The sequence below is a fragment of the Onychostoma macrolepis genome, chromosome 11, assembly GCF_012432095.1.
Source record: "Onychostoma macrolepis isolate SWU-2019 chromosome 11, ASM1243209v1, whole genome shotgun sequence".
In the NCBI taxonomy this organism is placed as follows: domain Eukaryota; kingdom Metazoa; phylum Chordata; class Actinopteri; order Cypriniformes; family Cyprinidae; genus Onychostoma; species Onychostoma macrolepis.
In genome coordinates, this window is record NC_081165.1 from 5,703,767 (window position 1) to 5,731,576 (window position 27,810).

General features: G+C 41.1%; 1 protein-coding gene across 5 annotated transcripts in view; it reads right to left on the reverse strand.

The window, feature by feature from the left end:
• elmo2 (engulfment and cell motility 2) overlaps positions 1-27,810 on the reverse strand; it is a 92,057-nt gene that overhangs the window by 42,160 nt on the left and 22,087 nt on the right. For all 5 annotated transcript variants that reach the window (XM_058791137.1, XM_058791138.1, XM_058791136.1 and 2 more), the window contains 5 exons: positions 24,889-24,939; positions 23,297-23,419; positions 20,702-20,821; positions 776-880; positions 233-341 (listed from right to left, as the gene is read on the reverse strand). In XM_058791137.1, coding sequence (XP_058647120.1) covers positions 233-341; positions 776-880; positions 20,702-20,821; positions 23,297-23,419; positions 24,889-24,939 — 508 coding nt within the window. The remainder of the gene's footprint in view (positions 1-232; positions 342-775; positions 881-20,701; positions 20,822-23,296; positions 23,420-24,888; positions 24,940-27,810) is intronic.

A 27,810-nucleotide genomic window follows, 5' to 3' on the forward strand; every position in this document is an offset into this window, starting at 1 on the left:
GCATAATAGGTGGCCTTTCAGAGATATAATTTTTTGTCAATATCACATACCCCTACTCTGGATTACAGCAATAATGTCTGTAGGATGAGTGAATGATGAGAGAATAATAATGATCATTTTCAGGTGGAAATCACTGTGGATCACCTCTAAAGCTGCTCTAATTGAGCCTCCGAACAAAGTCCAACTCATTCATCAGTGAACTGAGGAATCGGAAAGATTGAAGAATACTTACGCAGTTCTCCAACCTGTAGAATATCACACAGCATGCGTGTCAGCTCAATGGCAGAGCGGCCAAACAGACACTCATGTTTATCTTCTCGACTGCAGTTTTCTAGAACAATCTGCAAAACAAAGCCACAGTATGTATAGGCCACTGACATGTGGATCATTTTTATCTTTTGCTATTTTATTATTATATGCTTTTATCAATAGAAAAGGCGAAAGAGGACATAGGAAAAAGAAGGGAGAAGAGGAAGGGGAAAGTGTAACACAAAAGACACAAGCGCATGAGCAGCACCACACCACATGTTCCACTGAAAAGAAAGGATAAATAATCAATGAACTTTTGTTCCTTGAAAAGTGATACAAGATATATAAAGGGTCATCTGGGAGAATAATACAATATTATAACATTACTATTATTATTGTAGTGTAATTATTATAGCTGACCCTGTTTTACATAATTACATTTACTCAACAATTACAAAGAGGACACTGTGCTTGAGAAAATACATAGAAAACAAAAGACATGAGAGTTATGGATGTGTGTTCTTACTCTGATATATGTGTCCTGATGCACTTTGGCAAGGTAAAGCATGTTGTCTAGTGCCAACATTCCCGGCGGTGTCTGAGTGAAATCCATTGCAGGATTCACAGGATTCTGAGCACAAAACACAATACACACATCAGCAATCAGCACATCACTATCACCTATCAATATCAAACCATCACATCACATCAGCACATCAACATCGCTGATCATCATCACATGACTATCAGCAATCATCATAAAACCATCACATCACACATATCATCACATGACTATCACCAATCATCATCAGACCATCACACACATCAGCACATCACCATCATTGATCATCATTAAACCATCACATCACACACATTATCACATCACTATCACCAATCATCAAACCATCATATCACTTCAGCACATCACCATCACTGATCATCATGAAAGCATCACACACATCATCACATCACTATCACCAATGATCATCAAACCATCACATCACATCAGCACATCAACATCGCTGATCATCATCACATGACTATCAGCAATCATCATAAAACCATCACATCACACATATCATCACATGACTATCACCAATCATCATCAGACCATCACACACATCAGCACATCACCATCATTGATCATCATTAAACCATCACATCACACACATTATCACATCACTATCACCAATCATCAAACCATCATATCACTTCAGCACATCACCATCACTGATCATCATGAAAGCATCACACATCATCACATCACTATCACCAATGATCATCAAACCATCACATCACATCAGCACATCAACATCGCTGATCATCATCACATGACTATCAGCAATCATCATAAAACCATCACATCACACATATCATCACATGACTATCACCAATCATCATCAGACCATCACTGTCACGATTCGCTGGGAAGAACAAGAGAGACGTGAAGAAACGTCGAATTTTCTTTAATATCGGACTCACTGGGGGAAATCCAAAACAGGAACACGGGAAACACACGACATCCAACAAGTAGACCCGACAAACACTAACTGAACGGACTGGGGCTTATAAAGACAGAGAAATCAGGGGAAAACAAGACACACCTGGAGCAAATTAACAATCAGACTGGGAGACAGAAACTGGGTCACAGGGAACACATGGGGAGCAAAAACACAACAAAACAGTCCAGGGGTGTGACATTACTCCCCCCCTCCCGGAAGGTGCGTCCTCGCACTGTGGAACAGAGGGGGGGAGGGGGGGAACAAAGGCAGAGGCTCAGGAGGAGGATGGACACCTGGGAGGGGGCCGGCTGACAGAGACCAGGGAGGAGCCAGGGAGGAGACAGGAGGGATCCGGAGCAGGAGGCGCCCAGCAGGACCCAGGCCACAACCATGATGGCCCACAGTGGAGTCGACGGGGGGGAGGAGCCATGGAGGAGAGTGGGGGTCCTAGGCGGAGCAGATGGTGCCGGCGACCGATGCAGAGGAGTGGATACGGGAGGCTGCGGTGGAGCCGGAGCGACAGAGGAGAGAGGAGGAGCCGAGGGGATGAAGGAGCCTGACGGAGCCGGAGGGACGAAGGGACAAGGCGAAGCTGGAAGAGTGGAGGATGGTCGACGCCAGACCAAGGTGGAGCCGGAGGGACGAGGGAACCCGGCAGAGCTAGTGGACTACCGGGCCACGGTGGAGAGGAGGGAGCTAGGAGCCATGGTGGAGCTGACGGGTCAACGGGCCAAGGCGGAGTCCGGGCCTCGGAGGCTGGAGGCGGAGTCAAGGGAAAATCCGACCACGGCAACGCTGGAGAATGGTAGTCCCACCGAGCTCGCATAGCATAGATGGTGGGCTGAGGGCGAGCAGAGGGGCTGCCAGACGACAGCGGTGGAGGAGGCAGGAGTGGGTGGGAGGGTGGGCATTTGAAAGCCTCCAGACCTCCATGGCTGACCTCAGGACCCGGAGCCAACACTGGAGGGCGCTCTGGAGGCGCGGACTCTGGGGGATGCTTACGGGGAGTGGGCACTGGAGGGCGCTCTGGAAGCGCAGGATCTGGAGGACGCTTACGGGGAGCAGGCACAGGAGCCTTCCGACCCTCGTTGTGGCACAATCCACGCGCCATACTCAGCTCACCCTCAGCTGCGGTGCAGGGGGCGGAGCTCCTCTCCGTGCTCACACCGTCCGTGGCGTTCTCCCTCAAGGCGGGCGCTGTTGCCGGCTCGTGCACCTTGACTGACGTCATTTGCAGCTCCGGCTCCACGGCGATCCTCAGCTCTGTCGATCCGTGCGGCGGGCTCTGGCTCTCCGTCAGCGGTGGGCTCAGGCATGCGCTCCGCGCAGCAGGGAGATGGTGGGCTGGGCACTGGGTCGAGAGTGGCACTGGTGAGATTCTCCTGGGAACAGGTGGGGAACAGAGATCCGTTTCTCACCAGTGTCCACTCCACAAAGGCGGTGAAATTCGCTCGAGGGCCGTCCTCGGACGACGGCGCTCTATACGCGATATTCAAACAAAAAGCACTGGGTAAAATAAGAAACAAACGGAGGGTACAAACAGAGGTTACTGTATTTGGTTCGGGTCTTCTGTCACGATTCGCTGGGAGGAACGAGAGAGATGTGGAGAAACGTTGAACTTTCTTTAATATCGGACTCACAGGGGGAAATCCAAAACAGGAACACGGGAAACACACGACATCCAACAAGTAGACCCGACAAACACTAAATGAACGGACTGGGGCTTATCAAGACAGAGAAATCAGTGGAAAACATGACACACCTGGAGCAAATTAACAATCAGACTGGGAGACAGAAACTGGGTCACAGGGAACACATGGGGAGCAAAAACACAACAAAACAGTCCAGGGGTGTGACAATCACACACATCAGCACATCACCATCATTGGTCATCATTAAACCATCACATCACACACATCATCACATCACTATCACCAATCATCATCAAACTATCACATCACATCAGCACATCATCATCACTGATCATCATTAAACCATCACATCACACACATCATCACATCTCTATCACTAATCATCTTCAAACCATCACATCACATCAGCACATCATCATCACTGATCATCATTAAACCATCACATTACACACATCACATCTCTATCACCAAGCATCATCAAACCATCACATCACAGACATCAGCACATCTCTATCACTAATCATCATCAAACCATCACATCACATCAGCACATCATCGTCACTGATCATCATTAAACCATCACATCACACCACACACATCAGCACATCACCATCACTGATCATCATTAAACCATCACATCACACACATCATCACATCTCTATCACCAATCATCATCAAACCATCACATCACAGGATTCAGCACATCACCATCATTGATCATCATTTCAATCATGACAACTCTCTGAAGATTTTAGCATGGTGATGGATATGACAATGTTAATGTATTTGGTCTTGGCGGAATAGATCTGCTACGCTGCTGTTGGTTATTGCTGTAGTTGTAGATTATTGCTACTGCTGCAAGGAAGTACAGGAACTTGCATATGGCGATACGGTGCCGTGAGTATTTAAGATATACTGCTGCTGCACAAATAGCATATAAAATAACCCCCCAACAAAGCTGGAAGAACAAAACAAAACAATTAAATATGTATGCTGCTGCTAGGGCTGCTCGATTATGACAAAAATCATAATCACAATTATTTGGTTAATATTGTAATCACGATTATTTAACACGATTATTAGTGGGCCATATAACCAAAACAAAATTTAATGCAAGTCTACATTATTCAGTTAACAGCCTACTATAGAAATTAAATAATCAAATGTAAAATAAAATAGCACAGTCTTCTCTGTAAGAATTAAACTTCATTTGTTTCTTATTTAAGCTACAAAAGACCTTCTGTGAAAAGCAGTGAATGATTTTGTCTTTGTCTTTTGTTGTTTGATTAATATAAAGCACACAGTCGGCAGCAGGAATATAGCCCGCTGTCACTGTCAATAGTACAGAAAAGCATTAAAAATCACTGCTAGATCTGATTACTTTTCGTCTCTTCTAGAAGAAAACAAGCATAACCCTTGGTATTTATTCAATACAGTGACTAAATGAACGAAAAATAAAGCATCAACAGGTGTTGGCATTTCCCAAGAGCATAGCAGTAATGACTTTATGAACTACTTTACTTCCAAGATCGATACTATCAGAGATAAAATTGTATCCTTGCAGCCGTCAGCTACAGTATCGCATCAGATAGCGCACTATAGATCCCCTGAGGAACAATTCCATTCATTCTCTACTGTAGGAGAGGAAGAATTGTATAAATTTGTTAAATCATCTAAACCAACAACATGTATGTTAGACTCTATTCCATCTAAACTACTAAAAGAGCTGCTTCCAGAAGTCATAGGTCCTCTTTTGGCTATTATTAATTCATCATTGTCATTAGGATATGTCCCCAAAACCTTCAAATTGGCTGTTATTAAGCCTCTCATTAAAAAAACCACAACTTGACCCCAAAAATCTAGTTAATTACAGACCGATCTCAAATCTCCCTTTTCTGTCAAAGATACTAGAAAAGGTAGTATCCTCATATTCCTTCTTAGAGAAAAATGATATCTGTGAGGAATTCCAGTCAGGATTTAGATCGTATCATAGTACTGAGACTGCTCTCATTAGAGTTACAAATGACCTGCTTCTATCATGTGATCGTGGTTGTATCTCTTTATTAGTTCTACTGGATCTTAGCGCTGCGTTCGACACTATCGACCACAACATTCTTTTGAATAGACTAGAAAACTTTGTTGGCATTAGTGGAAGTGCCTTAGCATGGTTCGAATCGTACTTATCTGACCGCCATCAGTTCGTAACAGTGAATGAAGAGGTATCATATCGATCACAAGTGCATTATGGAGTACCTCAAGGCTCAGTACTAGGGCTGTTACTTTTCACGCTTTACATGTTACCCTTGGGAGATATTATCAGGAGACATGGTGTTAGCTTTCACTGTTATGCTGATGATACTCAGCTCTATATTTCTTCGCGGCCCGGTGAAACACACCAAATTGAGAAACTAACGGAATGCATAGTTGATATAAAAAATTGGATGACGAGTAATTTTTTAATGCTAAATTCTGAAAAAACAGAGGTGTTAATTATCGGACCTAAAAACCCCACATGTAATAACCTAGAACATTATCTAACACTTGATGGCTACTCTGTCAATTCTTCTTCATTAGTTAGGAACCTAGGTGTGCTGTTTGATAGCAATCTTTCATTTGAAAGCCATGTTTCTAACATCTGTGTTTTTTCATCTCAAAAACATATCTAAATTGCGACCTATGCTCTCAACGTCAGATGCAGAAATGTTAGTTCATGCGTTTATGACCTCAAGGTTAGACTATTGTAATGCTTTATTGCGTGGTTGTTCTGCACGCTTGATCAACAAACTACAATTGGTCCAAAATGCAGCAGCTAGAGTCCTTACTAGAACCAGGAAATATGACCATATTAGCCCGGTTCTGTCAACACTGCACTGGCTCCCTATCAAACATCGGATAGATTTTAAAATCTTGTTAATTACTTATAAAGCCCTGAATGGCTTAGCTCCTCAGTACTTGAGCGAGCTCTTATCACACTATAGTCCTCCAGGTCCACTGCGTTCTCAAAACTCTGGCCGTTTGATAATACCTAGAATATCAAAATCGACTGCGGGCGGCAGATCCTTTTCCTATGTAGCACTCAAACTCTGGAACAATCTAACACTTTTCGGGAGGCAGACACACTCTGTCAGTTTAAATCTAGATTAAAGACCCATCTCTTTAGCCTGGGTTACACATAACACACTAATACGCTTCAATTATTCAAATCCGTTTGTTTCCGGATTGTTAGGCTGCATTAATTAGATCAACCGGAACTGGGAACACTCCCCATAACACACGATGTACACGTTACATCGTAAGTAGAATGGCATCTACGCTAATATTTGTCTGTTTCTTTCCTATTCTGTTTCTCAGTCCGTATCCAATCAGATGGTGGATCGGCGCCGGGAGATAATGTCTGCAGCCCTGGTCATCGGCGGAGGCCAGGACACCCAGATGAGCCCCAGAGACATATCCCCAGTGAAGACCTCGATTAAAATACAATAAAACCAAAAATATAACAAAATAACTAAAAATATAATAAAATACCTAACTACATAATACTATTATTGTTAGAAATTGCAACAAAATAAAAATAGAAATATAAACTTTTGAACTGCGGGTTTCGTCTGGTCAGAGGAGAACTGGCCCCCCAACTGAGCCTGGTTTCTCCCAAGGTTTTTTTCTTCATTCTGTCACAGAGGGAGTTTTGGTTCCTTGCCGCTGTCACCTCTGGCTTGCTCAGTTGGGGACACTTAATTTCTAGCGATTATCACAGATTTGATTGCACAGATACTATTTAAACTAAACTGAGCTAGACAATGACATCTCTGAATTCAATAATGAAATGCCTTTAACTGAAAATTGAGTGTTTAATCTTATCATTATACATTACTGACACTCTATCCTCCAATTTGATACTGTTAAGTGCTTTGACACAATCTGTATTGTTAAAAAAGCGCTATATAAATAAAGGTGACTTGACTTGACTTTAAGAGCCGCACGGATCCAATTTACTGTTACGCATGTATTTTCATTCTCATCTGTTTGCATTCATTTATTACATGACCGACAAAGGTTTACGTGAATAATCACAAAGCACCGCGTTTTGACACATTTTTGCATGTATTTGACCGTTTAGGCGCTAAAAGATGACTTTACATGTCCGTGTTCTGTTCCATCTCTGAGCGCAAGCCTCCTGAGGAACAGCGCAAGTTCTCTTTCACGCTTTTAAAAACATTAATAAATCTAGTCAACTTTAACAATTCAAGCACGTCCCATTTTGTAAAAGTCACGTTACATGATTTTACTGATTTACACGTGAAAAAGGGCTTTTATGGAGGAGTGAAAGCCACTGCTAGAAAGGGGGCGGAATGGGGCGCAATAATCGTTCTCTCTTGATTATTGTATTTTCATAATCGTTGGAGGCCGAAATCGAAACTGAATTTCGATGAATTGCACAGCCCTACTGCTGCTATACAATAATATGCTTAAAATCATCCCTATAAGGCAGAAGAACTATAAAAGATAAAACCCCCAGAACAAGCAGATCTATTGCCAAGACATATACTGCTGCTGCTCCGGAGATCCGTGAGACCGTGATTGCTATCTATGTGAGCCTGGGCTGGCTTTGCCGAATGACTTCGAAGGGGTCATGTGACGTTGCTAAAAAGAACATTATTTTGTGTATTTGGTGTAATGCAATGTGTTTATGCGGTTTAAAGTTCAAAAAACACATTATTTTCCACATATTGTACATTATTGTTGCTCCTCTATGCCCCGCCTTTCTGAAACGCGTCGATTTTTATAAAGCTCATCGTTCTGAGAAGTTAGGCGTGCTCTGATTGGCCAGCTATCCAGTGTGTTGTGATTAGCCGAATACCTCAAGTGTGAGATGGAAATGTTACGCCCCTTACCGTATTGTGATGCTTTGTCCTGGCGCGACGAGACTAAATCAATAAAACCCATTACAAATGAGGCATTTGCTGATCTAGTGGGGACATTACTGATTACATTTACATTACATTTACATTTAGTCATTTTGCAGACGCTTTTATCCAAAGCGACTTACAATTGGGGAATACATAAGCGATTCATCTTGAAGAGGCAATTAGACAGATGAAGTGCTTGTAACACCAAGTCTCAGGCATTGTTCAAATAAGTACAAGCTAGCAAGGGAAGGAATAAATAAAGAGAAAGATATATATATATTTTTTTTTAAAGTTTAGGATGAAGTCAAGTAGTGTCGAAAGAGATGAGTTTTCAACTGTTGCTTGAAGATTGACAGGGATCCAGCACTCCGGATAGGGGTGGGAAGATCATTCCACCAGCCAGGAATGGTGAACGAGAATGTTCTGGAGAGTGATTTTGAGCCTCTCTGTGATGGTAACACGAGGCATCGCTCACTAGCAGATCTCAGACTTCTGAAGGGGATGTAGATTCTTAATAGTGAGTGCAAGTAGGCGGGTGCTGAGCCTGTGGTTGTTCTATATGCAAGCATCAGTGTCTTGAACTTGATGCGAGCTGCGACTGGTAGCCAATGCAATGAGATAAAGAGAGGTGTAACATGGGCTCTTTTGGGTTCATTGAAGACCAGTCGTGCCGCCGCATTCTGAATAATTTGTAGAGGTTTGACTGTGTTTGATGGAAGTCCAGCCAGAAGAGCATTGCAGTAGTCCAGCCTAGAAATGACAAGGGCCTGGACAAGAAGTTGTGCAGCATGCTCCGTCAGAAAGGGCCTGATCTTTCTGATGTTGTGTAGTGCAAACCTGCAAGATCGAACAGTCTTTGCAATGTGATCTCTGAAGGTCAGCTGGTCATCAAAGATTACACCAAGATTTCTGACCGAAGTTGATGGGGTAATTGTTGATGAACCTAACTGGATCGTGAAGTCATGCTGTAGAGTCGGAGTGGCAGGGAAGACAAGAAGCTCAGTCTTTGCCAGGTTGAGCTGTAGGTGATGTTCTTTCATCCATGCCGAGATGTCCGCCAGGCAACCTGAGATCCGTGCAGCTACCGTTGGATCATCTGGTTGAAAAGATAGCTAGAGCTGTGTGTCATCAGCGTAGCAGTGGTAGGAAAATCCATGTGCCTGTATGATGGGACCCAGTGATGTAGTGTATGTGAAGAAGAGGAGGGGTCCAAGAACCAATCCCTGAGGAACCCCAGTGACCAGTCGATGTGCTATGGATACCTCCCCTCCCAAGGCCACCCTGAAAGACCTACCAGTGAGATAGGATTCAAACCAGCGAAGTGGAATCCTAGTGATGCCCAGTGATGAGAGGGTGGACAGGAGTATCTGATGATTGACAGTGTCAAAAGCGGCAGATAGATCCAGCAGAATGAGGACTGATGATTTGGAATGGGCTTTTGCAATTTGCAGGGCTTCAGTGACTGAGAGTAGCGCAGTCTCAGTTGAATGGCCACTCCTGAAACCTGACTGTTTAGCGTCCAGTGTGTTGTTCTGTGAAAGAAACAATGAGACCTGGTTGAAGACAACTCGTTCAAGTGTTTTCACTATGAATGGAAGGAGAGAGACAGGTCTGTAGTTTTCTATAAGAGAAGTGTTTAATGTAGGTTTTTTGAGCAGTGGGGTTACCCGAGCCTGCTTGAACGCAGTGGGAAAGATGCCTGTGAGGAGAGATGTGTTGATGATGTGTGTGAGTGCCGGTAAGAGTGTGGGAGAGATTGCTTGCAGAAGGTGTGAGGGCATTGGGTCAAGAGGATATGTTGTAGGATGGTTGGAGAGGAGAAGTTTGGATACTTCAGCCTCAGTCAGGGGACAGAAAGAGAAGATGGGAGTTTTAGCAGTGGATGTGATTGGTTGGAGGTCCTGTGTGCGTGGAGGTGATAACTGACCACTGATCGTTCTAGTTTTGTCTGTGAAAAAAATCATCAGCTGTAATAGAAGTGGTGGGAGGTGGTGGAGGGGGACAGAGGAGAGAATTAAATGTTCTGAAGAGATCATGCATGTCTGGAGAGCTGTTGATCTTGTGGAAATGTGAGTATTTGGCAGTGTGGACTTCAGCAGAGAAAGATGAGAGCAAAGACTGATACCTACTCAGGTCCGACGGATCGTTTGTTTTGCGCCATTTTCTCTCTGCCGCTCTGAGTTTAGTCCGATGTTCACGAAGAACATCAGATAACCAGGGGTTAGAAGGGGCAGCCCGTGCTGACCTAGAGGAGAGAGGACAAATGTCGTCTAGGCGAGGTTAAGGTACAGCATAAAGTGTCAGTAGCTGCGTTTACATCCAGAGATGAGAAATGGGTAGGTGAGGGAAGAGAGGAGGATACTACAGAGGAAAGATGGGAGGGAGAAAGGGAGCGTGGGTTTCGTCTAAAAGTAACCGGTAGGGGGATTGGTGGCACACGGGTAGTAAAATGTAATGTAAATGTAATGAAGAAATGGTCAGAGATATGTAGCGGTTGTACCAGAATTTTATCTGAAGTACAATTGCGTGTGTAAATTAAAGTTGGTTGCCTGATTTGTGCGTGCTAGTAGTGGTAAGGCGTTTGAGATCAAATGAAGCTAGGAGTGAATGGAAGTCTGTAGCATAAGGCTTGTCTAGGTGAATGTTGAAATCGCCAAAGACTAAGAGTGGAGTGCCATCCTCCACGAAAGAGGACAACAGCCTGTCCAGCTCCTCTAGGAAGGTGGCTAGAATTTGGCCAGGGGGACAGTAAATTACCACAATCTGGAATTTTATAGGAGCTGATACAGTAATGGCATGAGATTCAAATGAGTTTTTGCATAGGGGAGAGCAGGTTGAGTATTTCCAATTGTTTGAAATGAGCAGGCCAGTGCCCCCACCCCGGTCTTCTGGACGAATCCAGGTCTCAGTCAAGCCCAAGATGCTGAGCGTGGATTTTAACCCTCTGGGGTCGACAAATGCGTATACGCGTTTTGAGGCAGATTTTCCTGATTATTCTTCCTCACATTCTTTCTTGTAACTCTTCTCTCTCAGTCACATACCTGACTCAATGGCTCATTATGGAGCTCATTATGCGTGCCTTTGTCTTCTCAGGTGTGAGTCACAGCATTATCCAGGAAAGTTCACGCCCTCTCGCATAGAACCTTTCTACTCAAAAAGTGACTTAGAAAATGTAAATCAATATATTGTTTTCTCTGAATGAGTGAGTTAGATTATTTTCAGATCATTTTGAAGCAAATATTCTAGGATACAATATCCAGTTCTCAAAAGTCTTGTGAACAAATGTTCTGTATGTGTTTTATGGCCTTATTTCAGTTACTTTAAAATTGTAGTTTTTTTCTAACCACGCATAAACATTGTTTTCTCAAAAACACAATCACGTACGTTATTGTAGCCCAGTTTGTGCTGAATACAGTGTTTTTAGACTTTAGCCATTAAAATGTTTATAAGCAACTGAAAAAAGCACAAATGTCAGGGCATGTCAAAACTTCTCTGGGGCCCCAAAACACCCTCAGACCCCAGAGGGTTAAAGAAAAAGCAGAAATGAAGTCAGGTTTGTTGACAGCTGACTGACAATTCCAGAGACCCACAGAGAAGGCAAGAGGTATAGTGGAAGATGTAGAGATAGGGCGTAAGTTAGCAGGATTACGTTACCGTCTGCGTGTGATGTTAAGAGCGTGGTTGAGAGAGAACCGGAATGTTTTGGAGACACATGATAGAGGTGGAAGGAAAGAGGATAGGAAAGGAGAGTGTGTGAGGGAAGGAAAAAATGATACTTAAGTGTGTAGCTCGGTGTCGTTGCTTGGTTAAAGTCGTGCAGGAAAAAGTCGCAGGTCTTTACACTTGTCGGTCTTCACACGAGGTGGCTGAACACGACGGCTGAATGCTTTCGCAGATGCTTCCGCGTCAGCGCGCAGACCTCAAAGAAATACACAGTCTAGAGTGAAAAAAAAAGCTGTGGCCGCCTTTAATTAGCACAGCCACCAGCCTATAGCAGGGCAAATGGCTCAAATCGAAACTAACACTTCGCACTTAAGTGCACGAAAGGAGCTAAGCAAATGACACAGGCTCCTTTTTAGCCCAGGGGCAATTATTATAATTACCAGTAAGTGCAATCAAAAATATAAACCACAATGAAAAAGCAGAATAGAAATAGGTAGGAAACGAAGTATTCTTTCCTAGCAGCAAGTAATTAATTTAAACAACAGATCTACGAACAAGTATTAAAACACTTACGCGCTGCTGTCTGTCTCTTCTGGTGACCGGGCAGTTTAAATAGTTTTTACAGTCGCTGTGGCCGCCTTTAATTAGCACCAGCCTATAGCAGGGCAAATGGCTCAAATCGAAACTATTCTAAACTATTCAAAACTATCGAAATTGATTATAATCAATTACTGATTATAATGACATATACTGTCTTTTTACGCGTTGCATCGCGCCGCATAAACAATACCATGTCTGCATTTGTGATCGGAGAAACAACAAACAACAAACACTACCCTACACAGCTCAAAACTTGCGCCAGACTGTCCTTGCAAAGTTGGAATTGCCCCACAGCATAGCTGGCAGGCTACTCCCAGGTCCAGGAAATAATCCTCCGTAAAATGTGCTGCACACACTCAAATATTTGGGTTGAACTGTTCTAGAACAGTGTTGTAAATACAACTTGAAATCGCATCATATGACCCCTTTAACGCTAGTGAAATATTGCTGTGTGTACCTGATCGGTTGACCAGATAGCTTGAACTAGTGACCTGAGTTAAATGTGTTTCTGGGCTACTTGAACCCAGATAAATTAACTAGTGGCCTAACATTGTGAACCTGGGTGCTGTACGCTTATGTTTATTTAAATCTAGCGTCAGCGTTAGTTCTGGCAGGTCACGTTTGTAACGTGGCTGACGAGACGTGAGACGTGCGGATCCAAGTGCAAGCTTTTATTTAAAGGCATGGTCATATATACAGGCAGGGTCGAAACAATGGCAAACAGGTATGGCAGGGACAAGACAAAGAGTTATCCTAGGGCAAGCGAAGGTCGACGATGGGCGAACAGTATCCAAAAGGGCAAGGCAGAGAGATAATCCAGGTACACGGGCTATAATCCAGGCAAGGGAATAAACAGCATCCGAACAGTGAGACAGGGGTAAATACTGGGAACACAGACTAGAAAACAACAAACGTTCCGTAAAGCAGCTAACACTAGGGGAGTGAAAAACGCATGGCAATACAGGAACTGAACAGAAACACGAAATGGCACGGAAAGGGTTAATCCAGGAAACACGGGCTAGAATACGAACACATGAAAACAGGCAAGGCAAGACTAGGATAACTAACAAGGGCTCTGTAGAGTAGCTATCGCTAGGAGAGGGATATGTGCATACAATACTCGGCAGTGAGGGAGAGAAAGTCCATGGCTTAAGTAGGGTGTGTGATCAGTGCAATCAACAGTGTGATCAGTGCAATCAGCTGTGTGTGCAATCAGTGCAATGGATGATGGGAAATTGAGTCCAATGTGATGTGTGTTGTGAGAGTCAATGTGGTGAGCGAGTGACCTCTGGTGGTGAGTGAACGGAAGTTCATAGACCGGATTCGTGACAACGTTAGTCAAGCTTGCATCAGCTGGTCTACCTATAGGGATGCGACACCTATCACGGCACTCATATATAATGTCCTTCAGTATTATCACTAGGGGTGTGAATCGGCACTGGTTTCACGATTCAATTCGATATCATGATGCATCACAATGCATCACGATCATATCAAATTTATTTTGTGCATTTTTATTAAATTATATAAGCAGGCTACTTTTTAAAATAATTGTTAATTCATTAATTAGTATTTTAATTAATATATAATTAACTACTTATTGTTAAGAATTAAACTATAGCTTTAAAACATACAAGCAAATATAAAGTAATAAAGAGGGGAAAAGACAATTACAAGTGATAAACAAAAGGCACTTTCAGTATCTGGGAGTGCTTTAAGTATCGAAAGTTTACAGATAATCATAGTTATGGGTTTTTCTTTTTTCCTCAGCATTATTGACATTTGATTATTACTGATGAGCAGAGGCGGACAACTCCATTAATTGAGTGAAAGTACAGATACTGCTGGTCAAATATTACTCCATTCCAAGTAAAAGTTGTAAAGACAGATTTTTACTTAAGTAAAAGTACAGAAGTACTTGCTTTTAAAATTACTTAAGTACCAAAAATAAATTTCCTTTTTTATGTCAATGCACTGTTTTATTATTGTTGTACGTAATACTTGCAATACCGCTGAAGCAACTTACAATACATTACATCTACTGAATATGCTGACTAGCTTGTAGTATCTTTGGAATAAAGAGCTTTTAGAATGTTAAAAAACCTATGGGGAAAAAAACTAAACAAAATTATTGTTTAACACCTCTTCCCACCCCCACAAATGCAGGATGGTAGTAATCTCACACAGCTCTTACAGTGTGTGCACACATCTATGTGTAGCCATTCATCCACATTTGAACAGAGTGGACAGTGAAATCCTGTAAATACAGAGTGATAAGGAAGAAAAAAAACTAAAAAAACCACCTGCTTTAAAACCCAGCAACACAACTGTAGCTGTATAACTTTACAACAGCAAAACTGCTTTAACAAAAAAGCAAAACAGCAAGACTTATTTGACATCAAAACAAAAATTTCAAAAATGCTGTCTAATCTCTCTCACGGTACTTTGATGTCACACACAGAACGGTCTGTGCAGTGCTTGGTCTGTGCAGTCCAACACCTATTGTGTTTTATTAGGAGACACACAACAGTTCTTCTGTGGCTTTATAGGTAATATTTTCACATAATTTAGCAAAATCAGACAATATTGTGTCTAACATATATAACACACTATTAATTTTTATTATTGAATTGTTGTAAATATCACATTTGCAACCGGTCAGTGTTCACAAAAATGCTGGGAAATCACTTCATGTAGCCCTACAAGAGTGATTGCTGATAAACTGTCTGAAAAAAAGTAAGTCACGTTTTGGAGAAGAAAAAAAAAAATCACCCACTGACTTTCAAAGCTGCTACATAGAAATGACTTTCTACTTCGAGGACCTTGATAGAAATGTAGTGGAGTGAAAAGTACAATATTTGTCTTTCAAATGTAGTGAAGTTAAAGTCATGTTTCCAGAAAAAATAATACTCAAAGTACAGATACTCAAAAAGTGTACTTAAGTACAGTACTCAAGTAAATGTACTTAGCAACTGTCTTTAATACACTGCATTCACACCAATGCACACATCTGTTTCCACATATCAGATGTTTTGTCCTGTTCTGAAAACATAACTGACTGTGTTTACATCAATTTCGTACAATAAAAGTAGATGCAAGTGCATTTACCGCAGCCACGAGCTTCAGGACAAACAAACGCAAAGCACACGTGAAAGTCTGTCAGTATGTGAGTTTCGTGCATCTAATGTACTGCATTCCAAAAGGTAGAAATGGAAGCATATCTAAAGTAAAAGACTAAAATAACAGCGAGTGGAAGCACTAGCAATGTGCATGTGTCTCCCAGCACATATTCTGTGCAATGAAGCCTGCCGCGTTTGTCTGTAGCGCAGACATGTGCCATATGCGGGAAAAAGCTAAACTCAGATTTCAAAATAGAGAGTGCATTTTTAATACTCGCGTGACAAGCGCGTATGTGAATGACGTCATATGCTATAATCGATTATGGTCTATCACTGCATCGATGCAGAATCGTCCACGTCCACATCGCGATGCGATTAATTTCGACACCCCTATTAATTATTAGTAGTATTTTTATACTTTAAACAAATTCATGATTAATTATCTTTAAACTATCACTAAACAAGACTTTCATAATAAACTCTTCACTATCGCTGAACCAAGGTAACGAGTGAAATAAAGATGTGGCCCCTTTAAGAATGAGTGCTCCCTCTTATGAACTGCATTGCAATGCGGCACGAGCAGTGTTGGGGAGTAACTAGTTGCATGTAACGGAATTACGTAATTTAACTACAAAATAAAAGTAATTGTAATTAGTTACAGTTACTAAGGAAAAATGTGTAATTAAATTACAGTTACTTATGAAAATGTTAAGGATTACAAAGGGGGTTACATCTGATTTTTTTTTTCACACACACTCCCACATACAGATTTAATTGATTTCTTTCATAAATTGCAGTGACTGCACCAAAATATGAAACACCAATGTTTCAGAAGTTTATGAATGAATGAATGAATGAATGATGCATTTATATGAATGAATGAATGATGCATTTTTATAACATGCTTATCTGATAACTCTTATATGTCCTATATGGGTTTATGTATATGCTTTATTTTTTTTTAAGATTAACTGTTTTTTTTTCAAAGGCATTGTCAGATTCCAGTGTTTCCTGCCATAGCTATGCAAAGATTTGATTTCAAAAACAGTATCATAGATATTAAAACTATATCTTGTTATAATTTTAAATCTGTACTTAACCTTAGAATGATTTTAAAGTAAGTCTGATTTTGTGGTGGCTGTGCTTCAAAGGGGACATCAGAAACCCATTTTCCACAAGTTGGTATGATTCTTTAGGGTCTTCTCGAAATAGTCTCAGTGGTTGTGAAAAACAACACCCTTTTTACCTTGTCAAAAACAGCTCTGTTCACAGCACCTCGTTTCGCTGCATATCTCTTTACATGCTTTACATACTCACCCCGCCCCTCTCTTCTGTGGAAGAGCAAAGGCGATTTGCAAATAATCTTCTTCTGGAGCTGCAGCTGGATCATGAACAATGGGTACTGATCCATCCTTGAGTTTTAACTTTTTAACAAAACCTGCCTTGAATTGTGCCTCATTCAGAAAACAGTCTGGAGCAAAATGATTTGCGCATCCAGACATAAACAAATTTAGTGAAAGTGAAGTGATGTGTGGCCAAGTATGGTGACCCATACTCGGAATTTGTGCTCTGCATTTAACCCATCCAAGTGTGCGCGCACACACACACACACACACATCTGGTTTGCTATCCTTGTGGGGACTCTCCATAGGCATAATGCTTTTTCTACTGTACAGACCGTATATTCTATTGACCTACACCAACCCTACACCTAAACCTACCCCTTAAAGAAAACTTCAAACTTCATTCTGTGTGATTTATTAGTTGGTTTACCCGTGGGGACCTCAATTTAGGTCCCCACCATGACACAAGTCCCCATGAGTCTGTGTGTATTCAGGTTTAAGTCCCTACCAGAATAGAAAAACAGGTACACACACACACACACACACACTGTGAACACACACCCGGAGCAGTGGGCAGCCATATTGTTAACAGTTGAAAACATTAGAAATTTAGAAAAGTAATCAAAAAGTAATAAGTTACATTACTTTAATAAAGTAATTGAAAAGTTACACTACTTATTACAGCTACTGCTGTTATATGAACAAGACATGCTTAGTAATTACTCCTCACACAAATAACCTGCGCGTAGTTTTACAACTTGTATGTTTTCTAGTTTAAAATGTAAATCTGACGAACGCAATAATGCACTGAAATCAGAGTGAAAACCGATTACTTGTCTAGCTGTTGAGTTTCAGAGAAACTGAAAGTGCACTGTAGGAATCTCAGGTGAATGCTAACCAGCCATATAAATGCAAGGCAGTAAGCTCATTGGCTGCATCTGCAGCATGAACCAATCAGCTTGTGCCAAGTCGTTTAACTCTCTGAATATCATCAGTTACGTTAACAACCCGTCAGCCTGTGCCATCTAGAGTTTCATGACTAAACTATATATTTAACATCACATCACAGCACAAGCATCAGCACATCACCATCACTGATCATCATTAAAACTAGGGCTGGGCGATAAATCGATTTTATCGATTAACTTGAATGTGTAGTTCACGTCGATTTGTTTGAATGAAAATTGGTTTTCTCTTTAACATCCGCGACGCTCCCGTAGTCCCGAAAGGGCTCAGCCCTCCCCACGCGCGTTTGCCATATAGTTAGGGTTTCGTGATCCCCCCGCAATCCGCCGCATCCCAACGTGTTCGGAAAGATGACGTGTACTCCGGAATGCGGATCCCTTAAAGCAGTGTTGCGTGGCTCATGAGACTCATGCGGCTCGCCAAGCTTTAATTTGTGGCTGGCATGGCAGTAAATAATACGATAATATGAGCAATACAGAGATTTCATATAAACATTAAACAAAACAAGCAGGGCTATAACATAACCCATAAAAAAAAATCTCACACCGTGTCTACAGCGTTGCGGTGCGATCAGGGCTTTATGATTTCCGCGATGCGGAAAACGCGGACGGAATCGCGGAATCTAGTTATAAAAACAGAATGTACTGTACGGGTGCTGGTCATATAATTAGAATATCATCAAAAAGTTGATTTATTTTACTAATTCCATTCAAAAAGTGAAACTTGTATATTAAATTCATTCATTACACACAGACTGATATATTTCAAATGTTTATTTCTTTTAATTTTGATGATTATAACTGACAACTAAGGAAAATCCCAAATTCAGTATCCCAGAAAATTAGAATATTGTGAAAAGGTTCAATACTGAAGACACCTGGTGCCACACTCTAATCAGCTAATTAACTCAAAACACCTGCAAAGGCCTTTAAATGGTCTCTCAGTCTAGTTCTGTAGGCTACACAATCATGGGGAAGACTGCTGACTTGACAGTTGTCCAAAAGACGACCATTGACACATTGCACAAGGAGGGCAAGACACAAAAGGTCATTGCAAAAGAGGCTGGCTGTTCACAGAGCTCTGTTTCCAAGCACATTAATAGAGAGGCAAAGGGAAGGAAAATATGTGGTAGAAAAAAAGTGTACGAGCAATAGGGATATCCGCACCCTGGAGAGGATTGTGAAACAAAACCCATTCAAAAATGTGGGGGAGATTCACAAAGAGTGGACTGCAGCTGGAGTCAGTGCTTCAAGAACCACTACGCACAGACGTATGCAAGACATGGGTTTCAGCTGTCGCATTCCTTGTGTCAAGCCACTCTTGAACAACAGACAGCGTCAGAAGTGTCACTGCTGCTGAGTGGTCCAAAGTTATGTTCTCTGATAATAGTAAATTTTGCATTTCCTTTGGAAATCAGGGTCCCAGAGTCTGGAGGAAGAGAGGAGAGGCACACAATCCACGTTGCTGGTCATCTGCTGGTGTTGGTCCACTATGTTTTCTGAGGTCCAAGGTCAACGCAGCCGTATACCAGGAAGTTTTAGAGCACTTCATGCTTCCTGCTGCTGACCAACTTTATGGAAGATAATAGAAAATCTATGGGGTATTGTGAAGAGGAAGATGCAATATGCCAGACCCAACAATGCAGAAGAGCTGAAGGCCACTATCAGAGCAACCTGGGCTCTCATAACACCTGAGCAGTACCACAGACTGATCGACTCCATGCCACGCCGCATTGCTGCAGTAATTCAGGCAAAAGGAGCCCCAACTAAGTATTGAGTGCTGTACATGCTCATACTTTTCATGTTCATACTTTTCAGTTGGCCAAGATTTCTAAAAATCCTTTCTTTGTATTGGTCTTAAGTAATATTCTAATTTTCAGTCAGTGTCTGCTCTATTACAAATATATATATTTTTTTTTTAAATACCCAAAACAGCGGGATTACAAGATGGAAATATAGACTAGAAAGATATTTAAACTTGCTCTACCCTTACGTCCATGACATTGACTCACTGCAGAGAATAAATACAAGGGAGGAAAATGTATATTTCTTCTCTCCTTACTCTGTTTATGTGGTAAGTGACATTTTATGTACTGTAATGTAACTGTAACAGGCAACCATTAGCAATCGTTATTCGTTTTCCGTGCCTTTTTGAATACAGATTCACGCTTTGGGCACACCCCCTAACCCCCACGATGTCATCGTCCATCCTTTATCAGAACTACCTCCTATCTACTGAATAACAAGATGTTAAACTTGTGTTTAAAGAAAACTTATCAAAAAGGGTCACATAATTTTATGTTTTATGTTACATTTTATGTTATATGTTATGTTATGTTACATTTTCACTGTTTACAATGGCAGGGCCTGCCATCTTGTCTCTTTGGCTTGTTTTTTCTGATTGCACTTTAACCCCAAGGGGGAAATCCAGATCAAATCCCAGAAGGGAAAATCAAAACAAAATAAAGTTAAAACTTGTTTTGAACAATTTCTTTGTCATCTGCAGATTGATTTTAAGTAGGGGGGGGTCGATTTAAATAGTAAATCGGATTTTTTGTGAAAAAATCAGGGATTTTTTTTTTAGGCCGTATCGCCCAGCCCTAATTAAAACATCACATTACATCAGCACATCACTACCACTGATTCATCATTTAATCATTTTGAAATGATCACAGGTCATGAGCAAACACCCATCACTCACAGTGAAGCCCAGCATCTTGTAGTCTTTAGTGTAGATGGCTTTCTTCTTTTCTGTTCCACTGGGATCATTGTCTCCATCAAACGCGATTCGTCTGAGTTCAAAGATGATGTCTCTTTGTGTCTAAATATAAGAGAGGTAAGAATATATCAAGAATATAATTTTAAGCACATAATTCAAGCTGTCTGAATAAGTTAAAAGAAGACAATTTTCCTGAGCATCTTGGTAAATGTTGCAGACAATTCAGCAATGTTTTACATTTTATGCCATGAGTATGCTGGTCAAACAGTGGCTATGAATATACTGTGGGTACGGAAAGTACTCATACCCCCTTAAATTTTTCACTCTTTGTTATATTGCAGCCATTTGCTAAAATCATTTAAGTTCATTTTTTTTTTCCTCAATGTACACACAGCACTCCATATTGACAGAAAAACACAGAATTGTTGACGTTTTTGCAGATTTATTAAAAAAGAAAAACTGAAATATCACATGGTCCTAAGTATTCAGACCCTTTGCTCAGTATTTAGTAGAAGCACCCTTTTGATCTAATACAGCCATGAGTCTTTTTGGGAAAGATGCAACAAGTTTTTCACACCTGGATTTGGGGATCCTCTGCCATTCCTCCTTGCAAATCCTCTCCAGTTCTGTCAGGTTGGATGGTAAACGTTGGTGGACAGCCATTTTTAGGTCTCTCCAGAGATGCTCGATTGGGTTTAAGTCAGGGCTCTGGCTGGGCCATTCAAGAACAGTCACGGAGTTGTTGTGAAGTCACTCCTTCGTTATTTTAGCTGTGTGCTTAGGGTCATTGTCTTGTTGGAAGGTAAACCTTGGCACAGTCTGAGGTCCTGAACACTCTGGAGAAGGTTTTCGTCCAGAATATCCCTGTACTTGGCCGCATTCATCTTTCCCTCGATTGCAACCAGTCGTCCTGTCCCTGCAGCAGTCCTCCATGCGGGCTTTCATGTGTCTTGCACTGAGGAGAGGCTTCCGTCGGGCCACTCTGCCATAAAGCCCCGACTGGTGGAGGGCTGCAGTGATGGTTGACTTGCTACAACTTTCTCCCATCTCCCGACTGCATCTCTGGAGCTCAGCCACAGTGATCTTTGGGTTCTTCTTTACCTCTCTCACCAAGGCTCTTCTCCCCCGATAGCTCAGTTTGGCCGGACAGCCAGCTCTAGGAAGGGTTCTGGTCGTCCCAAACGTCTTCCGTTTAAGGATTATGGAGGCCACTGTGCTCTTAGGAACCTTAAGTGCAGCAGAAATTTTTTTGTAACCTTGGCCAGATCTGTGCCTTGCCACAATTCTGTCTCTGAGCTCTTCAGGCAGTTCCTATGACCTCATGATTCTCATTTGCTCTGACATGCACTGTGAGCTGTAAGGTCTTATATAGACAGGTGTGTGGCTTTCCTAATCAAGTCCAATCAGTATAATCAAACACAGCTGGACTCAAATGAAGGTGTAGAACCATCTCAAGGATGATCAGAAGAAATGGACAGCACCTGAGTTAAATATATGAGTGTCACAGCAAAGGGTCTGAATACTTAGGACCATGTGATATTTCAGTTTTTCTTTTTTAATAAATCTGCAAAAATGTCAACAATTCTGTGTTTTTCTGTCAATATGGGGTGCTGTGTGTACATTAATGAGGAAAAAAATTGAACTTAAATGATTTTAGCAAATGGCTGCAATATAACAAAGAGTGAAAAATTTAAGGGGGTCTGAATACTTTCCGTACCCACTGTATCTGAAATTTCATGTAAGGGATATTCTACAGTCAGTCAGTTTGTCAATTTCCATCAATACAATTTCCCAAAATTGTAGTCCTAACAACTATTCACAAACAGCATTATACAGTTGTGAGGTTGGAACTTCAGGCGCTTTCGCACCAGAGAAACATTTTCATAGTTCCTAGAATAATTGGCGGAGGTTCCCGCTTTTTGGCGTGTTTGCACCACAGGAACTAGGAATGTATTTCTAGGAACTCTGTTTGGGAGAACTAAATTAGCTTACTCTGAAGCAGGTTCTACAAGAAAAACAGTTCTATATGAACTATCAGTGACGCAGTGTACGTTGATTGGCCAAACGCATACGAAACACCGGCAACTTTTATTTATTTATTTATTTATTTAATTTTCTTTCTATTTTTAAAAAGCCGTGTAAACATATTTACTCCACGAACATGGAAAACAGCGATAACGGCATTTACCGGTTGATTGCAGCGTTGTGCTCTTTTAATCGCGTAAATTGTGTGTTTACATTCCATCTCTGTTATAACGAAACCCACAACAAACATCAAAAACGGCATCCTCCATTTACCGGTTGTTGTTTTTGTTTGTAAATGCCGCAAATAAAGACGTCACTATCTACCGCTTCAGAGTCCCTGTTGCCGGTGCGTACTCCATGCAAAAAACAAACAAACAAACAAACAAAAAAACTATCTATTGATATTTCACTCTGCAAATACTTAACTCTTCTGCGCTGCATTAATTAAACTGTCAACCCAATAAATACATTTATTCACTTGAACCATACATTCTGTTCCCTCTCTAAATGTCAAGTCAAATATTTTCAGACAAGCAATTGTCAATCACTTGCCTGGTCATTTGGGTCCATTTTGGTCATCATGCGTTCCTCCAGAAGGTTGAAGGTCAAAACCTGAAGCACGTACAGCTGGTGTGCCATTTCAGCTTTGACTGGTCGATTCCCTCGGATGATGTGCTAGAAGGCAAGTTTAAAAGGACGGACTATCAATGCTGTTACTCGCAGAGGTTTTTCCTAAAACAACACTCTCAATATCAAACTGCTCCTGAAGAACTATAAACTGATGTTTCTATACACACAACTACTGGGCATACGTTCTGTGGAGAAGACAGATCTGATCTGTATTCCATCAAAAGTTGCTCATTGAGAATTGATGGAAAAAATAAAAAATAAAAAACTGTCACAATTTACTAAAAAACACGCAGTGAAACATTAGCCATGAAAAGCTGTGGCCATAATTTTTGCTACTGACCTTACTGCGTATGCATTTCCGCATCACACAAAACATTTACAGGAGGAGAGCATTTAAATTAATCATGCAAGATGGTTTACGCTGGTCAATTTACTGGTATTTGTGTCATTATTTAACACCCAAAAAAGCATGTCTTGACCTATTCTGCACCAGTATTGTTAGTCAAGTCACCTGCATTTGATTATTAATCTGCTCTGCTCAGTTGCGACCCTATGCTAATTAGCGCTGCTCTTGGTAGATTGTGTTGGTCATTATGGAAATGATCTGACTCTGTGTTCTTTAATTTGCTCATTGTCAGTAGATCAGAACTTTCCACTCTCATCCACACGTATAGGAGATTATAGCACTTTTGCACTAATATGCCCTGTTTAGTAAATCTGGCCCAGTAGACAGTTGTCATTACTTAGTCAACTCAGTTTGGTTACACTTTTTTAAAGCTGTTACTGTGTAATTTTACTATTATGTATAGAATTTACAACATGTGCTTACTACAGGGTTAGGATTAGCATTAGTGTTCGCTGCTTGTAATTATGCATTATTTATTGTAATTATTATTATTATTATAAATAAGCTTTCCACTGATGTATGGTTAGTTAGGATAGGACAATATTTGGCCGAGATACAACTATTTGAAAATCTGGAATCTGAGGGTGCAAGGAAATCAAAATACAGAGAAAATCGCCTTTAAAGTTGTCCAAATGAAGTTCTTAGCAATGCATATTACTAATCAAAAATCAAGTTTTTATATATTTACGGTAAGAAATTTACAAAATATCTTCATGGAATATGATCTTTACTTAATATCCTAATGATTTTTGGCATAAAAAAATAGATAATTTTGACCCTTACAATGTATTTTTGGCTATTGCTACAAATATACCCCAGCGACTTAAGACTGGTTTTGTGGTCCAGGGTCACATATATCTTGACAGGGTTAGCAGAATATTAAAAAAATGTATGCACAGAATTCCCCATTGCTTCATTACACCTTTCAGCCTGCTGTTTGCTGGATTTGTCACAGGTGAAATCACGGCTGATTTACACCATCGCTTTTGAATCTGTGTGCTCTGAATCTGCAGTTCATTAGCAGAAACATTTAGCAACTCTGCCTGAAAGTGTTTAGCAAGTAATAGAATACCAGTAACAAAGGCAATCTGATGGCATTTACACTTACATTGAGTATGATGCCACGGAGGTGTTTCTGAGCCAGTGTACTCGCCATCTCCTGCCATAAACACACACACACACAGACACACATCAACTGGTCTGTGAATGACTTTGCCAGACTATAGGCCCTTTTGCACCACAGGAACCTTTTCATAGTACCCGAACTAATTGTGGAACTACCCACTTTTTGGCGTGTTCGCCCCGCGGGAATTAGGAACTGTTTTAGTTCCCGGAACTCCGTTTGGAGGAACTAATTAGCTCCTACTTCAGAGTAGGGTCTAAAACAGTTCCATAGGAACTATCGTGACGTAAGTGTACGCTGATTGGCTAAACGCGCACGAAAACGCCCTCACCCACCATGATTTAAAACGCTGTGTAAACACATACTGTGTAAACATCGCATCAACTTATATTTCGCAAGAATGGAGAACAGCGATAGATGGACGGATGCTGAAGTTCAGGCACTTTTGAACATTTTGAACTCCTTTCCGATCTTTCAATCGCTTGACGTATAAGTTACGTCGACATTCCATGTCCATTATTGTGAACCCTGCAAGACACAAGAAAAACACAGCTCCGATCACAGCGTCCTCCATCCTCCTGTTGTTAACGTTGTTCTTCTTTGTTTTCGTTGTTGAACGCCGCACACAAATGACGTCGCTGTCGACCGGCTTACGTCACTTCTTAGTACCCACTGTCGGTGCGAATGCAACTCTTTAAATGGTACTGGGAAATAGTTCGTGCAAAATCGTACTTTTAATTCTGGAACTAAAGCGGTGCGAAAGGGGCTTATAACCACAAACACACAGCACAGACAGAACCACGTCAACAAATACACAACAAACTATTGAGAGGTTTGAGAGCATCCAACAAATTGATTGATGAAAAAAGCCACATTGTTTCATTCCTGAATGAACCTAAATTTTTGAACAAATATGGACTGTATGTAACGTGGGGTTTGGGTTTTGTTTGTGTTTCTTGTTTATTGCTCTCATGTCTTTTATTTTGGAGTTTAGTTATGGTTCCTGTCTAGTTTAGTTATGGTTCTTTTGCCCTCTTGTATTCCTGCTATTGGTTCCTTTGTTCACTGTGTCATGTTCTGATTGGTTGTTCAAGTGTCTTGTTCCTCATTGGTTGGATTGTATCATGTGACCCTGATTGTTTGGTGTGTATATATAGCCCTCATGTAGCCTCTGTCTCTTGTCATGCATTGATGTTGTAACCTGCTGTCGGTGAGTTAAGTCTGTTCATGCCAAGTCAAGTCTCTTTTTGGATTATGTTTGTATTGAAGGAATGGATTGCAGATCTACAAACCCGATTCCAAAAAAGTTGGGACACTGTACAAATTGTGAATAAAAACAGAATGCAATGATGTGGAAGTTTCAAATTTCAATATTTTATTCAGAATACAACATAGATGACATATCAAATGTTTAAACTGAGAAAATGTATCATTTTAAGGGAAAAATAAGTTGATTTTAAATTTCATGGCATCAACACATCTCAAAAAAGTTGGGACAAGGCCATGTTTACCACTGTGTGGCATCCCCTCTTCTTTTTATAACAGTCTGCAAACGTCTGGGGACTGAGGAGACAAGTTGCTCAAGTTTAGGAATAGGAATGTTGTCCCATTCTTGTCTAATACAGGCTTCTAGTTGCTCAACTGTCTTAGGTCTTCTTTGTCGCATCTTCCTCTTTATGATGCGCCAAAAGTTTTCTATGGGTGAAAGATCTGGACTGCAGGCTGGCCATTTCAGTACCCGGATCCTTCTTCTATGCAGCCATGATGTTGTAATTGATGCAGTATGTGGTCTGGCATTGTCATGTTGGAAAATGCAAGGTCTTCCCTGAAAGAGACGACGTCTGGATGGGAGCATATGTTGTTCTAGAACTTGGATATACCTTTCAGCATTGATGGTGCCTTTCCAGATGTGTAAGCTGCCCATGCCACACGCACTCATGCAACCCCATACCATCAGAGATGCAGGCTTCTGAACTGAGCGCTGATAACAACTTGGGTTGTCCTTGTCCTCTTTAGTCTCTTTAGTCTTTGGCGTCCCAGTTTTCCAAAAAGAACTTCAAATTTTGATTCGTCTGACCACAGAACAGTTTTCCACTTTGCCACAGTCCATTTTAAATGAGCCTTGGCCCAGAGAAAACGCCTGCGCTTCTGGATCATGTTTAGATATGGCTTCTTCGCCGGCAACGGTGAATGGCACGGTGGATTGTGTTCACCGACAATGTTTTCTGGAAGTATTCCTGAGCCCATGTTGTGATTTCCATTACAGTAGCATTCCTGTATGTGATGCAGTGCCGTCTAAGGGCTCGAAGATCACGGGCATCCAGTATGGTTTTCCGGTCTTGACCCTTACGCACAGAGATTGTTCCAGATTCTCTGAATGTTTGGATGATATTATGCACTGTAGATGATGATAACTTCAAACTCTTTGCAATTTTTCTCTGAGAAACTCCTTTCTGATATTGCTCCACTATTTTTTGCCGCAGCATTGGGAGAATTGGTGATCCTCTTCCCATCTTGACTTCTGAGAGACACTGCCACTCTGAGAGGCTCTTTTTATATCCAATCATGTTGCCAATTGACCTAATAAGTTGCAAATTGGTCCTCCAGCTATTCCTTATATGTACATTTAACTTTTCCGGCCTCTTATTGCTACCTGTCCCAACTTTTTTGGAATGTGTAGCTCTCATGAAATCCAAAATGAGCCAATATTTGGCATGACATTTCAAAATGTCTCACTTTCAACATTTGATATGTTATCTATATTCTATTGTGAATAAAATATAAGTTTATGAGATTTGTAAATTATTGCATTCCTTTTTTATTCACAATTTGTACAGTGTCCCAACCTTTTTGGAATCGGGTTTGTACAATGGCCCTCATAATAATGTTAATTATAATATTTCTTAA